Genomic DNA, 17586 nt, shown 5'->3' on the forward strand with positions numbered 1-17586 from the left:
CTGACAAAAGACTTAAAACCAGTGTGCAAATCACCAGGACTGCCCCCCTCCCCCACCCACACTGGGTGCCAACAAAAGACAATTGTGTCCATAAATACTTACAGATACCAGCTCAACAAAAGAGCTTTGGTTCCTGTCTGCTGCCCGGCTCAACGATCTACGTTCCACCAGTGTCCCCACGCATTCCGCCCCCGTCTTAACTCGCTGCAGGACGAGGTAGACGACGCCTTCACGCGCTGCCCAGACACCCCAGAAGCAGAGTTAGAGCTCAGAGTCGTGCACCGATAACACGTAGATCCCAAAATGGGTGTTTGGACCGGAGAGCACGGAGCTCTGGACAACAGAGCGCAGTGTGTTCCATCAAAACGACAAACGCCACCGCTGCTCTCCGACAAACAAACCCGTCCATTCAGAAGCCGACTCTGCCAAATCGATTAGCGTGTTATGTTTCAAGTGCCGCTGCCGCTTTGTGACTTGCACATGACTTGGCAGGCGAGAGGACGGCGGCCGGACCTCCATTCTCGGCACGACTCACATGACCGCTGTGCCACAAAGAGAGAAGTGTGGTGGGGCTGCAGAGCTGGACGGGGGACGGGGGATTACGCAGCCGCTGGATGCTGATGATAGTCTGAGCACAAAGCATGCTGGGATGGCCAAGTTCACTTTGCTCTCGTGATGTGTGAAACCACAAACTCCACCATGATCCTGGGAAGAGCGAGGACAAGCTGGTGACTCTGAGACACCTGCTGCTGAGCTGAGCAAGCCGAGCCGAAGGAGTAAGGCCGTCTTCTGAGCAGAGATCACGTACACGTCTCCGTTCAGTTTCCTGTCTGTGTGCACGATGTCGCATTCCGTCATCTCAACTCGATGACATCGTTTGTACATTTGGACCAAACTTGTTTTGCTTCCGAAGCTCCCAGTCAAGATGAACAGGAAGTAACAGGGCCAAAGTCTAAGGCTCTATAACTCCCACAAACACTTTAAACTCTGTGCTCACCAATCCCTCAAATCTGTTAAGTGGCTTTACTTCCACTCAGAAATGCTTCTTCCTAACCTTTCAAAGGTTCTCTGTCTCCTCTTGTAAGGAGGACAAATTGCTGCCTGGAGCTTCCACAGAAGCGTATGAACATCTGTGCCAGCGCTTCATTCTCACACTGGCTCATTATTGCCATCCAGGCATCTCAACGTTTATTACAGGTGCTGTTATATTTTATGTCTCCCTGGTCTGAAAGCCAAACGCTAACAACCCCCTCAATGTCACACAGAGCTTTATGGAGTTTCCCCCCCTGAAAGAGAGAGAGCTCTTCTTTACTGCCTGCACAGAGCTTCAGCTGGCTTCAGACCACCACACCAAGCCTCACAAATCAACTGGGAGTCAACTGCACGATTGTAGCGAGCGGAACAAAAGAGCAGTGTTCCCTCTGTCATATAAAATAACAGACCGGGCTCTCCGGGCCGGTGACTAATCAGCCCCCGCCGACAGGAGAGAGAGGAGCGGAGAAGACGAAGACACCGGCTTGTTGCTTGAGCTTAATATTTGCATTCTGGTAATAATTGCAGCTCTTGTGGTGGAGCAGCATGTTGCTGCTGAGCCGCGGGAGGCGGGAAATGAGTTGGAAGTCGCTCCTTTTAATTATCCCGCAAACGCTTCCTGCGCTCGGCAGATGTTGGGCTGCAGGGCAGGCAGCCGCGCAGCACGACGCCGCCGTGCTGCACAAACAGATCAGGACTTGGCTGCACCTCCGGCTGGCTGCTGTGCTGTGTTTTAACGCATTATGGCGCTCAGCTACACCAGGCATGAGCACGCTGCATTCACTAATGGAAACTAAGAGGCGGATCACTGTCTGCAGGAACCAGCGGCAAATAGTTCCTTTATATTATAGACGCTGAAGACGAGAGATGCTCAACACACACACACACACACACACACACAACTAAGGAGGAAAGCAGTGAGACATGTCACATGACACCGGCTGATCAATCACATTGAACAATGAGAACATACAGATCCAGACCAGGAGGAGATCTGACCAGGTCTCAAACTCCACAGAGCTTCAGATGAATCAGAGCTCTATCGTCACGTCGAGCGCAGGAACTCTGACTCACAAAAGGGAAGAACCAGCCGCCAAACACCCAATACAGCAGGTCCACCTTAAAGGCTAACAGCCCTATTAATCAGATCCACCTTAAAGGCTAACAGCCCGACGCGCGGCTCTGCTGTAATCAGGCCCATCGCGCTTTATCAAATGTAATCGACTGCGCCATTAAAGTACAAGCATCCGCTCTTCACCTGCGCCGGTGCTGCTAATGCAGCAGAACATTGGCTTGCTAAACATAAAAACCAAAGAAGAAGAAGGAGGAGCTGCAGCAGGAGGCCAAGGCTCTATGGATGAGCTGACACATCGTGAAGCTGATTGCAGTTGTACTTTCTGCTTCTCCTCTCTCTGACAGTCACAAACAGATGAACACAAATACATGCAGATGTAGATTACACAATCAATAACTATGGGTTATCACACTGATCAATAGCTCTGCTCGTCATCGTGCTGTAAACAGGCCAGGGTGTCAAATAAAGACGCCTGCACATGACTGCCGTGATTGGTGATTGATTGGTGATTGATTGGTGATTGCCTCGTTCCTCCTGCAGCTCAGTCTGCTAAATGCCTGCTGGCTTCCTCTGCAGCCACACGCTGACACGGCCTGACAAAGGTGCTGCCTGTATTTGACACCAGCTCAGCTGTGTGTGTGTGTGTGTGTGTGTGTGTGTGTGTGTGTGTGTGTGTGTGCTTCGCCCAGCAGAGCAGCAGGGAAGTTAGGCAGCAGTGTGTCGGATAATCAGTCTATTACTAACACTCCACCTGCCTGGAGCGAGACCCCACTGACAACACACACACACACACACACGCACACACACACACTGCAAGCTGACAACACACACACACACACACACACACACACACATACACGAGCACAGCCTGCCTGCTGGAGCATTCATCCATAGCTGAGTAAACATGGTGCACACATGAATACAAAACTGTACAAAAGGCACACACACACACACACACACACACACACACACGTATGCAACTCAACCCTCAATGGTAAATAAACTCTTCTTCTGCACGTGATCTCAACGGTCGTAGATGAAATAGTTTTCGCCTCACTGACTCAGCATCATCCTCATGGTGAAGGTTCCTTGTTTACATCCTGGCCTGGTGCTTTACACTAAATCTATACGTGTGAGAACATACGTCAGTCCAGGACCCAGAGGATCACACCTGGAGGGGGAGCTGCAGGTGAGCTGGAACCCAACACCTGACCCCTAAACATTCACCGAGAGCATCGCGGGCAAACAGGAAGTCCTCCCCTACCCTCACACTTACCGCCCGGTCAGAACTCTCCTGGGCCTCACTGCAGCAGCAGGCAGTCGAGTAGAACACAAGTGTGTGTGTGTGTGTGCGTTTGTGTGTGTGTATACAATCTGTAAACACAATGTTCATGCGTGTAAGCAGGAACACGCCTGGAGGTTCAAAGGCATGTAAAGGAGCATATTGGTCAAGTGCATCGCTGCGCGCTCTGAAACCCCCTCATCGGCTCACACACACACACACACACACACACACACACACAAACACACACTCTCTAAACCCAAACACACGGAGCGTAATGTGATTTCATGGCTCTTTGACAGGGAAACTCTTCCTCTCTCAGCTACAACGCTCACAGTGACGAGAAACATCAAAAGGTTGGGAAAGACTCTTCGGCCTCCTCATCCTTGTCATCAGAAGGTTCTACAACAGCCTGAATCCAGCGAGCACATGAGGAGCGTGAGAGGCTGTGTGTGTGTGTGTGTGTGTGTGCGCGTGCGTGCGCATGTGTGTGTGTGTGTGTCTGCGTCTGCTCCTAGCCTCTAATTTACAGGCTGATTGTTTGCAGGCTGATTGTTTGCAGGCTGATTGACTCTGACAGCCTCTCAGACCCTCCACATGCAGCAGCAGTGAAGCGTTTCCAGCCTGAGAGAAGGCGACTGAATAATTAACTCCTCACAATCAGCCCGCCTACATCTTCTTACAATAATGTTATATTAACTCTCTCACTCAGCATCTAACGCGATACATCTTCATCATCGGGACGTGGCCTTGCTTGCTCATGTTCAGTCACAACTTAGCAACACTTCTTTATGCTCGCGGACAAAACAATCCATGACTACGTTTGGATCCGGAAATATAGAAATATTCTGATACTTGTTCACTAACCAACTAACTAACTCAAACTAGGACTCGTCTGTCTTGACTCGTGACTCGCTCCCCTCTCAGGTCCACCGAGTTAAACGCCTGCACGCCGCTGTCTTGACACGTTGCACACGAGTCACTCCATGGACTCGCAGACAGACTGAAGGAATCCACGGCAGACAAAAGGCCAAAGTGAGCGGGTTTGTGTTTGGAGGCCTGCGGCAAAGCAGCTGGCATTGTTTGCTGCAGAGTCACAGAGATGTTTCTGTTCAGGAGCAGCACAAGTGAAAGGCTGTCAGAGGGAGAGAGAGGGAGAGAGAGGGAGAGAGAGGGAGGGAGGGAGAGAGAGAGAGAGAGAGAGGGAGTGAGTGAGAGAGAAAGAGAGAGAGAGGAGTGGAGGGAGGGAGGGAGGGAGGGAAAGTGAGAGAGTGAGAGGGGGAGGTAGGGAGAGAGAGAGAGAGAGTGAGAGAGAGAGGGAGAGGGAGAGAGAGCACATGCTCACTAAAACAGTCTGTTCTCCTGCTGTCTGTAGTTCCTTAAGTCACTCTTGTCAGTGAGGAATGTTTTCCTCGACATCTCTGCTCCCCGTCTCCTACAGTTTGTCTTCATTCATCTTCTCGTCAGTCTCCCATTGTCGTCTATTCTCTCTCGGTAGATACAAGGGACATGGAGGCGATGGGGGCATGGAGGTGATGGGGGCATGGAGGCGATGGGGACATGGAGGCGATGGGGACATGGAGGCGATGGGGACAGGGAGGCGATGGGGACAGGGAGGCGATGGGGACAGGGAGACGATGTTCAGGTGTCTCATATGGACCCGACCTGAGACTGATGAAGGTCTTACGCCTCACACTTATTATAAACGTAAACACCTCACAGTTATTTGCTTAGTTGTATTAAAACAGTTCTTTTATTACTGTTTATGTATTTAAGAGCTGCTTGACATTTTCAGTGCAGATTGTTCACCTCTTAAGTATCTTAATTACATAAACCTGCACTTTGTGTTTTATAAGAGTAGCAGTTAGAGGATTTACTGCTCATTTATAAACATCATTATCTGCAGTGGAGATCAACTGCAGGAAGTGTTTAACCATTAAACCAGGATTTATCACTAGGGATCGATACAATATTACTGAGTTCAGTCATCAGGTCAGATGAAACACTCTGACATTCAGTTCCTATGATCATTGTTCTGTTGCCCTGACAGAACCCGGCCTGCTGCAGGTTTGAACCCTCACAGGTTTGTTGAGACCTCCAGAGGAACGTAACCCTGGCTTACATTTACAGACCCTGACAGGCTGGACACCATAGAGACCATCTCCAGGCTCACATCACATCAGTCAGCCGCACCAACACACAGTGACAAGAGGAGGAGGAGGAGGAGGAGGAGGAGTTTGAAACATTCAGCAGATGTTTGGCAGTGTAAACAACTCATCAAACACTCATTGAAGGAGCTGCAGAGGAACATGGATCACACACTCACACACTGCTCAGCCAACAGAATGAAATGAAAGAAGGTGAATAAAGTGGCAGAGTCATTTCTGTAGTAAAAGACGAGTCGGCAGGTAAACGTCCGTGTGCACACAGCAGCTGGAAGGCAGCAGTATGATGGAGGCGCCGTATTTAAATAAGAGCGACCATGCGACGATACGACCATAAGTCACATTAACGAGGGATCAAGCTGATCAGCTGATTGATGATCCAGATGCTATCCATGGCATCGCTGCTTAACATACCAGTTAGCTTCAGTTTTTATGGACTTTCTACAGGTGTGCAAATAGATCAGGGAGAAGGTGATGTCATCGATACAAACTGTACCGTGCGCCTCTCCACATTCTTCTTAAATTGTCTAAGGGATGAAGAAGGGATACTTTCTATGCTGCTGCAATCTTAAATCTGCCCACTGTGATAGTTTGAGGCCAAGATGAACCCAAAAGAGATCAACAGATGTTCAGTCCAAGATTCTACTGTAAGTACACACAGGATACACACAAGATACACACACGGAGACAGGCTCCAAACCCCTGTAATGTAGAACATGCACTGGGTTGTACAGCTAAACACTGCAGTGACGTCGTATCTGCAGCTCGTAATGACGGTGAAAGTCTGGATTTATATCCTCAAAAGAAGCTGAAAAGACGTTTCAAAGGTCTCATTAGAGAAAGTTCCCTTGACCATGTAGCTCCTTCCAGTCACAGGATGGAGGCGCTGGATGGTCCGGGCGGCGTTAGAACCCAGAGTGGAATGCAAACAGAAGCTGGCAGCCTGGTGTTTATGTTCTCTCCCTCTCACACACTGCCTGTTTGCTTTATTGACTCAACAACTGGCCTTGTGCTCAATCTCCTCCGCTCTGACTCTGCCTGTGTGTGTGTGTGTATGTGTGTGTAATTTTGATCTGGTTCCACGCCTTGGGTAAAGCCCCCGCTGGCTTTATGTGTCCTCGTTTTAGATGCGCTGGCAAAGTGGCCTCTCTGAAACGAGCCACGATCCAGGAGTAAACAACCTGTGGGGCATCGGAGGCTGTACGTGCCGTCCATACACGAGGACGGAGGGGAGCAGGGACGAACTAGAAGGGACGGACTCGCAGGGACAGACGTGTGAGTGAAATGGCACTCATCTGCGTTTGCTGAGGGGCCAAGCTTAGATTTTGCTCCTGCTTAATGACAGGAAAGCTTTTTGGTGCTTGTGTTTGATCGATTCATCCCAAATACACCAACATCAGGGTCACATCTCGCCAGGATCTCGTGGTCTAAATGTGACCAGAATGTCCTCAGACGAGCTGCTAGCGGTCACTTGTTCACTCCGCTGCCTTCCACACATGTAGCGGTGTTTGTAAAGCGTACAGCAGCTGATCATCATTACTTATGGTAAATATAATATAATATAAATGAACATCAATTGAAGAATTGTGGGAAAATGTAGCTTCTCTCACTTCAGGTTAGCTAATAACTGAGCCCACTGTTGTGCTCAACTTTAGCCCACACCACTGAGCCTGATTACATTTGGCCGCAGCTGTCCCGACATTCAGCTTACACATTCCGCTTTGTTATGTAAGAGCAGCGCAAGTTACATAGCAGCGATTCAGATGTGATCTCTTATCACGTCAATGTAAACATTAGAGGAGTTACTTTACAGGCAGAAGGAATCCTGTGGAATCAAACTTCTGGCTCTTCTCTTTGGTTGACCTGGCAGCTGGATGTGATCTTCCCATCATGCTTTGCAGCGGTTTCATCACATCTCGAGGCGTAACGTGAGCCGCTGTCAGAACAGGAAACGCGTCCAGCTCCTTAAACGCGACGACGACTCGCAGGAAGAGAAACAAACACGACTATCTAAACTTTTTCTGTCAGACTGAATTCCAGCATTTCATCGATTCAAGAACGTTCAGATGTACCAAAGTCTCACATATCCTCATTTTAAAGCACATGTGGAAAGTCTATAAGCAGGCTGACTCTGATGTTTCTGGACACTCTTGTTGTTTACATACTCTTTGATTTTGACAATTTTCGGAACCAAAAGGGAAATCAAAGAACTCTGAAGGGTTTAATGTTTCTGCAAGGATTTGATGTTGGCAGGATGAAACAGAAGGCCGACCACAGAGAGCAGAGACGGGCGCCACCAAGTAACGACCAAAACAACTGCTGCTGCTGCTGCTGCTACAGCTATCGATATGAGAAGATAAACGTCTGATGGAAACCAGGATGTAAGTCTGAGTGTCTGAGTGAGGAGAGATTCACATTAACATGTCAGAGAGAATCATTTCATCAAACACATCTCTCAGACTAAAGCTGAGGATTCTGAGCAAAATTTCCAAACTCAGTCACTGAGGTTCATCTAAGTCCTCTCATTGTGTAGATGTTTGTGCGTCTCTTCAGGTCTGTAGGTCTCTAATGGACCCTTATGGATCCATGTTGTAGGTAACTCTCCTGCACACAGATAGAACTTCTGCCCTCCACAATAAAAGCTCAATGTATCTCCTCATTCTCTCAGCTTCTTCACGTTATGGGGCGACATCACACAAGCTGCAGACTGATGAGAGAAGGCACCCGGAAGTTACGTTGGGATAGAGATCCATGACAACATACAGAGGGTTCAGGGTCAAAGGTCAAAGGTCAATATGTTAGTATCTAACTAAAGTTCTAGCTTCATGTAGAGGGTCCATTCAAAGACCTACAGACCTGAAGGAAAACAAACATCTTCACTATGACACAACTTACAGAGGACCAAACAGAGTTCAGAGTTCATCAAATCATCGCGGTGAGGATTTGCACTCCTGCATCTCATCCATCATATGAGATCAGCCTTGGTTTCCTCTGTGCTCACTCTCTTCAGGAAACAAAGTGACTCAGGTTCTAAAGCTCAGTGTGTGTGTGTGTGTGTGTGTGTGTGCACGGGCCTGGAGTTGTATGTAAATGTCAGTGAGTGGAGCAGCAGAGAAGCTCCACGCTGCTTATCTCAGCTCTATTATCTTGGCCGCGGCTTCTTATGTGGCTGCCAAAACGATCTCACTGAACACTGACGCTACCGTCCTTATGTGGCTCTGCAGGCACACACACATACACACACACACACACACACACCTAAACATGAGCGAACGCCGTCAACACAAACATACAGAAAAAGAAAAACCACCAGCTTTGATAAATAACAGATCCTCTTATTTGTTTAAAGTCTCATCAGAGCGTCAGCAGCTGAGGAACACGACTTTCACACCCTGAGAGCCGAAACAGGCAGCAAGGCGCCACGCAAAGTGACGACTGAGTGCATGAGTCACGGCTCTGAGGACGAGAGCACGGCCAAGGGCAGAAGGTAGGGGGGAGAGGGAGAGAGAGGGAGAGACAGAGAGAGAAGTCAGTCTTCTTCTTTGCTTTCTCATGAAGCTATAATTCTAAAGTCATATTTGCTCTGTAAAGGCAGTCGATCCACAATCGGTCCTCTGAGAAAAACAAGGCTTCTTTGCCTCAAACACTCGACTCCCCAACTCGACGACCTGACGACTGGAAGTCTCAGCTTTGTGTGGTAAATCCCTGCGCTCGAACGCAAACAAGACTCCAGCCGTGACCTAACCTCCAGAGCGCCTCGCTACTCAGCTTCCTTTGTTTTGATATGAAATCCTCCCCTCCTGTGTGTGTGTGAGTGGTTCATTCTGAGGCCGAGACACCAACATGCAGCCGCCACAATCACCCAACTGGAAAACCCCCTCAGTGGAATGACAGACGCCATGATTATGAAGATATCTCTAAATAATATCTGCTCAGAATTAAACGTCTTTGTTAACATTGTTTAATAAGGCTCATTCATCAGCCGAGAGAGGAGAGAACAAATCCACTCTGGAGAGTTACGGGGGGGGGGGGGGGGCGGCGGCGGCGGCTCGAATCCATCGCGGCTGACAGTTGGCATCTTCATCACGCCGTAATTACATCCTGTCATTCACCACAATGAAAACACAGAGACAGGAAGACGGAAGATGGCTCGCAACGACAACCAGGAAATGGATACGTATGCCTGAGACGGTCACATCTCAGTCACTCTGCATCCATCACACTGCAGGAAACACACACAGCAAAGCAGGGCGTGTTTTCACCTTCTTTTGTGTGTGTCCATTCTAGCAAGATCGCTCACAAGGAATTTTGTGGAGATTGTGTGTAGTTGTAGGTATATTGTGTGGAACATCACAACAGATCTTGAGGCAGGATCATTGATTATCATTATATTTCGGCCCAAGACAACCATCCAAGCGCTGCAGTGTTTGTGACGTCATGACGACGGCTGCACAAACTGCAGCTCCTGTTCACTTGCAGCTCTTCTAGCTTCAAAGGCACACAACACAACACAACAGCACTAAACATGTGCAGATCTTTAAACTGAGGGTTACATAAACTCTCCTGCTGGTCTTTCACAATAAAAGCTCTTATTGTGAAGCAAGCAAATGTCCCGCTGCTTTATTGTGACAGGGTCTTAACAGTTTGTACTCGACAGTGAAATTCGCAAATGCAGGAATTGCAAGAAAATGCGACACAAGAATGTTGATGATTAAATGGTGAGGGGGCGGAGCTTCTCTTTGACTTTGATCATATATTGGATCAATCTGAAATTATTGTATATTTTCCTCATAATCCCAATCTGATGTTGTGATGCAGAGGAGTTTATCTGGGCTGAAGGTCGCGTCTATGTTATCACGGGGCTAAAGTCCCTGTGTGATTGCCGCCATCTTATCAGGTCGTTAAGTGGTTAATTATCCTGCCGACTGAGGCGACCTCGTCCCTGGAGTCTCGTCTCATCTCTCTCCTCTCTCTCACTGAACGTCTTGCCTGCGCTTCACGCCCTGAACGTTGTGTAACATCAACAACAAAATCCACTCCACCTCCAGTAAATCTGCCATCAGAGCCAAACCAGAGGAACCCAAAGAAATCTGTGAATTCATGTTCAAGCAGACGAAACAGAAGGACGGCGGATTAACCAGAGTAACGTCGCTCACAGAGGAAACAGAGCAAATCAGGCGTCTTATTAATTCTGTGACAGACGCATCATTGTGTCGGTTTATTATCTGCTCACTTCTTTGGGGCTCTGAGCCGCGAGAGCTGTCAGGTGGAATCAGAACAGAAGACGAGTGAGGATCAGACTTTGGACTACAGGCAGGATCAGCTGACGCATTCACTTCCCTTACAGACGCTCACAAATGCAGACTGAGGCGTAAATCTGAACGCTTCCTCATCACGGGACGCCGGTGTCTCTGCATTCGAGCCACACAGAGGCGCCAAGCAAACACACACACTGAGGTCAAAGGTGAGGCCTCCATCCAGGGGGTCTGATCCTGTCAGATCCTGGTTCGAATCCATGACCGAAACAGGAGGGGGCGGAGCTACAGACTCAAGTTAAGGTTGAACACTTTGAAATGGAAAAACCCTCAAACATCTCAAGAGGGTTTTCACGCTCACTCAAGGAATCGATGAAGAAGTAATTCATCAGAATGTAATGTAAACAGACTTTGTGGTCTCCAAGGTTACGTAGTTGATGAAGCATGGCAGGTTTGGTTTGTGTTGAATTGAAAGAGAGAAGAAGAAGTTACAGCTCTGAACTGAGCTGAGAACAGAGAGTCAAAGAGTGGAGGCATATTAGGGTCATGTCATCGCCGTGGTAACAAATCTGAATCCAAAACACCTACAACAACTTTTCAAGTCTTCGGCTTTGAACACACACACACACACAAACACACACAAACACACCTTCTTCTCTCAACATGACTGTATTCATGAGGTAAAGGTGAATAAAGTGTAACATTAGACACGGCAGCTTGACGCCGGTCCGTTGTGACCCGCACAGTCCTGACAGTCACAGTACCATGCGGGCTCGTGGGCGTGCTCCCTTCGTCCGGCCGCTGCCGAGTCGTCTAGATAATTGATGAGCAATTAGCACAGGTGCTGTAGGTCACGAGCTGCACGGCGGCGTGAAGCACGAATCAAGACCGATCAGCAGAGCGTCCCAGAGGGTCGAAGGCTTCTGAGTCAAGAGAGAGAGAGGAAGAGAGGGCCGAAGGCGTCTGGGTCCTCAGCCCAGGTCTGTTTGATGGGAGGAGCCAGCAGCCAGACTGACTCACATGACGTCCCTCAATGCAAACAGACAATTCACATTTGACTTTGGCAACTTTCAAAAGAATCTGCACGTTTTACACAAGACCGACGACGCAAACCAGCCGGGGAGAACAAAGACAGAGGGACACTTCCTGCTCTCCGCGTCGGTGCCGGCTCATCATCGTCTCAGGGAGCAGGTGTCCACATGTCGCCCATCAGTCGTGTGCGGTGAAAACCTCCTGATTTGAAGACAAAGCTCTCTCGTGCGGCTGAGGGCGTCGTAGCGCGTCAGAAGGCACAACTCGCTGTCACGCCGCTGACAGAAATGTGAGACGAGCGCGCACGTAAACACACCGGATGATGAAACCGAGCGGCAGACTGTTCCACACCGACGCTGCTTATTAACTGAAAGTGGATACGATTGTCATTGTGGCTTGCAGGGGGACACAAAGGGAGAAGTCCTTACGGGGAACATAAAGACACACAGAAACACACACACACACACAAAACACAGAGGCCTGCGCGGCTCCTGTGTGTAATTGTTGCAGATCTACCAACATCATTTAATAAACGCAGTCCATTTGCATGCAAATCACACCAATTACCAAACACTGTGGCAGGATCCTCACACGGAGCTGCATCACGCCTCATTTGCTCAGTCTGGAAACATCATCTCCTGCGTCGAGTGTTGTGTTTCTCTGCTTTCACTCAACGCCGATCCTAGAAAACTATTACCGCTCGCCAAACGTGTAAGACCAAAGCAACGCAACCTGCAAAGCAACCAGCCGGGCCACAACAAGGACGCAACTAAAATTATCTCAGGCGCCGCTGCTGCACAAAATACAGAACAGACTCAGGAGAACGGTTCCTGGATGGCGGGGTGTGTGTGTGTGTGTGTGTGTGTGTGTGTGTGTGTGTGTGTGTGTGTGTGTGTGTGTGTGTGTGTGTGTGTGTGTGTGTGTGTGTGTGTGTGTGTGTGTGTGTGTGTGTGTGTGTGTGTGTGGAGGGAGATGACAGCAGCGGAGACGCCGGCAGACGGTGGCGGCAAAAAAAGCAACTTTTGCTGCGTGACATCCTCAAAGTCTTTCGCAGTCAGCAGCTGTCAGGAGCGGCAGGGGAGGAATCCTGGCACACGCAGGATCACAGCGTGCTGCTCGCATGCAAATACACACACACACACGTCACGTGCTCATCTGTACCGTGTAGCAATGTTCTCCTGCTCTGTGCTATTAAGTCTTCTGAAGTATCAAAGACTCTCCATCTGTCAGTGCATTTACATGCAATACTGCAGTTATATGTCTGTACGACCATGAAGGCAGAACGTGATGAAGATGTATTTGGAACCACACTGTGTTTTCACCGTGGGTTTGAAACCCTTGGTGCGACCTGACAGGGCCCTGTGAGCACAGACCCAATGTCCTTCAAACCAAATCTCCATCTTTGCCTCAGCCACCATGTTTGTTTCCCTTAAATGCGACAAACTGTGAAAGCAACATCGGCTCTGATTGGCCATGCTGAATCCATTGCGGTCTTATTGGTGTTTTGCGACACACACGCGATGATATTGACCTTTAACGCCTCCACAAACCGCCGTCTGTGACCAGGATCCAGAGCTCCGGCCTCGTCTGACACCGAGCGTGAAGCGGCCGTAAACAGGGCTGGAGCCAAAGACCTTTAGCCGAATGAAGCCACGCCTCCACCGCTGAGCGCTCACCTGAGCTCGTGTTACCCAGGATTCATGCCTCACACTCACAGGTACACAGAGCGCATCGCCTCACACGGCTCAACCAACGGCACAGATGCAATGTGATGATAGACACTCTCTCACACGCACGCACGCACGCACACACACACACACGCACACACGCACACACGCACACACGCACACACGCACACCTTTCCTGCAGGTTTGATGTTTGTATAAGACGCATGAAGGACTCGGCTAAATAGAGCAGCAATATAATTACTGATGACCTGCACAGGTTAAACTTGTTAGCAGATGGGAGGGGCAGCTACAAGCTACAAGCTACAAGCTACAAGCTACAAGCCAAGAGTAAGTGGATCCTCTGCCGGGCCTCTGGATCAGGACCAGGAGTTTGTGTTGGAGGACCTGATGTCGAGGCTCACAAACTGGCGCTCAAGTCACGAGTCAGGTTACAAGTCAAGACATGAGTCAGTTTGAAGTGAGGAAAGGCCACAAATCAAGTCACAAGTACGGCTAACATGCTGGTGCCAAGTCAGGTCACAGGTCAAGTCAAGGCCACAAATCTGGTCACAAGTCAAGTCAGAAATAAGGCTCACCTGCTGAAGCTCGTGTCACAAGTCAAGACAAAAGTCGAGTCATACGTGAACACAGGCAGGCCACAGTTAACAACATAAGACACGAGTCAAGTCACTGATTTGAGTCTGAGACAAGTCATAATAGAAGAAGAACAGGAAAAAGAAGAAGAAGAAGAAGACAACGATGTGTAACTAAAGGGAGCCTGTGGATGCTGTCTAAGTTTTGAATTGTCCATAAATATGCCAATAAAAGTGAACAGTTATGTGATTGTGTAATGTTTGGCGTCTGTGTCATGAGGTCACAGCCCTGATAAGAAGCTGACGAGACCCAAAGGCCTTCAGATGAGCTCATGGGGGTAAAAATACTTGTCTCCCATTGGACAGACGGGCGTCACGCTAAAGCTTCTGATTCACACCGAGTGGACCTGACTGATGTTCACGTCCTCAGTCTGGTCCCGTCACTCAGCCCGGAGAGACACACGCACACGCACACGCACACACACACACACACACACAGATAAAAGAAGCTCATTTCCTCCTCAAATCAACCCCACAACATCTCACACACACACACACACAGGCCCACACACAGACACACACACACGGCGGGTCAGCAGCCCAGGATTGAGGAGGATCTGTGTGAGCGTTGCGGTGTGAAGTGTGAGCTCGGGACGCAGAGAGCAGCTGGCTGAGATGACCTCCACACGCCGCACGCTGCCAATCATTAACGGCTCCCTCAGCGGGCCTTGAACTCGTGGCACTGAGCAAACAGCAGTAAGTGATGCAGTGGTTGTCAAACACTTTTCAGTCAAGGACCCCAAACAGACTCACACTTAGCACAGACTCACACTTAGCTCCCCGCCGAGGAGCCGGACCCCCCACAGAGCGGCACTGGGGTCCGACTCTCTGACTGCTGAGTCGGCACCTCAACCTTTCAGCCGCGTAAAAGTGCAGAGAGACACACGGGTTCGACTCCCTGCGCGAGTGCTGATCGTGATAGTGTGGAAACTTGTTTTAGTAGGTGAGCTGAGGGCAACGTTACAGAAATCCATGAGGCCTGACCTTCAGTGCCACTCTGTGATGATGCATGGAGTCATACAAGCACACAAACTTCTCACAGCTTTCAGGTTCTGCAGCCTGAACATACGTCTCACACACACACACACTGTTCTGTTGTCACGTGATACCGACTGACTCATCACACCAACTTCATAATCATCTCCAACTTTCTCAGTGGGAGTTTCCAGGTGTGGCTGTGGTTGAGATGAGTGGAGACGCTGAGATGTTCCTCCAAACACACCGGCCTGGGTAAGACTGGATAGAGGCCCAGAACCTCAGTTTGAGAACCTCCGAGATGAGCAGAGAGTAGTTATGACATAAGAGGAGGAAGAGGAGTCATCCTCATCCATCCTCTAACTCACAGCAGCTGAAGGAGACTTGTCAATGTTGGGGGGTGGGGGGCAGTTTGAGAACCACTCCACTGATGAAGCCTGCAGCGCGCGCACACACACATATACACACACGCGCGCGCACATGCACACACAGGTAACGGTCGGGTCCTCCTTACCTCCAGACGGTCCAGACTGATGAAGCTGGAGATGGCGAACCCGTCGATGATGTCCTCCTCCTGCGAGCTGGACTCGCGTCTCTTCCGCCGGGGGGGTCGCGGCGCTCTGGCGGCGGCTGCGGGGCGCGGAGGCTTGTTGGCGGACCGGGAGGCGGCGTCCCTGCCCGGACTGAGTCCTCCCTCCCTGTCGGAGCAGGAGGAGTTGGGGTCGGGGCTGCGGGCGTCTCTGCTGCCCGCCTCCCGCAACCTCCGCACCCTCTCCCGCTTGGTCCGGCATCTGCGCCCCTGCTTCACTTTGCCGTCCATGCCGCCGGTGCAAAAACGCTAAAACACGCAAATGAAACGGAACTCCACGGTCTGCGCGCTAAACGGCCGCAGCACCCCGGAATAACAAATAATCCACAGTGGACCGAGACTGGAGGCTGCGCCGTGAGCACAGACAGCGGCGTGTGCGTGGAAATACCCACGCAAATACACGCTTACACCGCGCAATGACCTTGAGTATAAACCTCCAGGGTGACAAGCGACTGTTCAAGTATCCCACACGGGCGGTTTAGCGTGTGTGTATATGTGTGTGTGTGTGTGTGCGTGTGTATGTGTGTGTGTGTGTGTGTGTGTGTGGAGGGAATGAGAAGCGGCGCGGATCCACGCGTTATTTTGTCACGAATCTGCACTATGTCGACGCGATCTGCGTCCACGCAGGTGCAAAGCGGCCAAACGGCTCCGATCCGCGCGTTCCGCCGCTTTGGAACTTTAGTTGCATCGGAATAAGAAGCTCGCTGCTCGCTGCATTCCGCAGACCGCGCAGGGAATCATGTCGCTGCCCGCTGTTGTTTTCCACCTCCCCGATCCATGATCCGAACCCGTCCAATCCACGCCGATTCGTCCAGACTCCCCAACAACAAGCGCCGAGCGATTCCGACCGAGGAATCGGTGATTAATCCCGCGGATATCGAGAAGTTTTAAGCCATTTTCGCTCCTGCGCGTCGGGCAACGATCCCAAGTCCGAGCGCGACTTATGCGCAATATTTCCTCAACGATCCGACCCGTCCGAATAACACAAACATCCAGCGTGCGATCCAACTCCGCGGGGCATGGATCCTATTCCGGGTCCGGTCCCGGTAAGTTTCCCATAGATCCAGAACGATCCGTCCCTCGGCTCAGCTGCTCGCTGTTTGCTGCTCGCATAATCAGGCTTTGATAAGTGTCCTTAAAGCGACAGGAGTGATTCAATCTGCTCCGCTCCTCTCACCGCCTTCATCCCAAATTAAGACACACAGGCAGGCTGCACAGAACACACACACGCTCACACATACAGACACACACACACACTACCACACACACACACACACACTAACACACACACAACTGACGTATTTCCGCCACCTCTGGCCTACCATTTAGCAAAGGAAGGAAGCTAAAAATGAGGGAAAATCATTCTGTGTGTGTGTGTGTGTGTGTGTGTGTGTGTGTGTGTGTGTGAAAGCGGATGCTTTCCCTCTGACTGATGTCAGTGTAAGAGGTGCGGGGTCATCATCATCATCATCATCATCATCATCATCTGCTCTTGCATTCTGACATGATGTATTTGGCCTTATCAGAGTTTAACAGCATAGGAAGGTAGATTTTCTTCATCATCATCATCACCATCATCATCATCATCAGGTATTAAAACTAGTGAGCAAAATCAAAGATCATGGAAGAACAACGACAAGACAGTCAAGTTAACTGGCCTCAGTATTAATACATTACATTATTATATTTATTTATTTAGTTATTTATAATCCCACTCCTTTTAGATATTGCATAATTTTCCCAATTATCTTCAGGCATGAACACATATTTTCAAATGTAATGACTTTTCCAGAACATTCCTGTGTGGATCACAGATCTCAGCTTTAATGTGCAAAGTGCAGAGAGAGAGGAGATAAGAGAG

The 17586-nt window shown here is 49.7% G+C and overlaps 1 protein-coding gene across 8 annotated transcripts in view; it reads right to left on the reverse strand.

Moving 5' to 3' along the window:
• Positions 1-16130, reverse strand: part of fbrsl1 (fibrosin-like 1) — a 237304-nt gene extending 221174 nt beyond the window's left edge. For all 8 annotated transcript variants that reach the window (XM_076147588.1, XM_076147587.1, XM_076147590.1 and 5 more), the window contains exon 1: positions 15651-16130. In XM_076147588.1, the coding sequence (XP_076003703.1) occupies positions 15651-15956 (306 nt within the window). In that variant the 5' untranslated portion in view covers positions 15957-16130. The remainder of the gene's footprint in view (positions 1-15650) is intronic.
• Positions 16131-17586: the final 1456 nt, after the last annotated feature.

Source organism: Genypterus blacodes, unplaced genomic scaffold, assembly GCF_046128005.1.
Source record: "Genypterus blacodes isolate CSIRO-AG114 ecotype Tasmania unplaced genomic scaffold, CSIRO-AGI_Gbla_v1 ptg000038l_1, whole genome shotgun sequence".
Taxonomy (NCBI): Eukaryota; Metazoa; Chordata; class Actinopteri; order Ophidiiformes; family Ophidiidae; genus Genypterus; species Genypterus blacodes.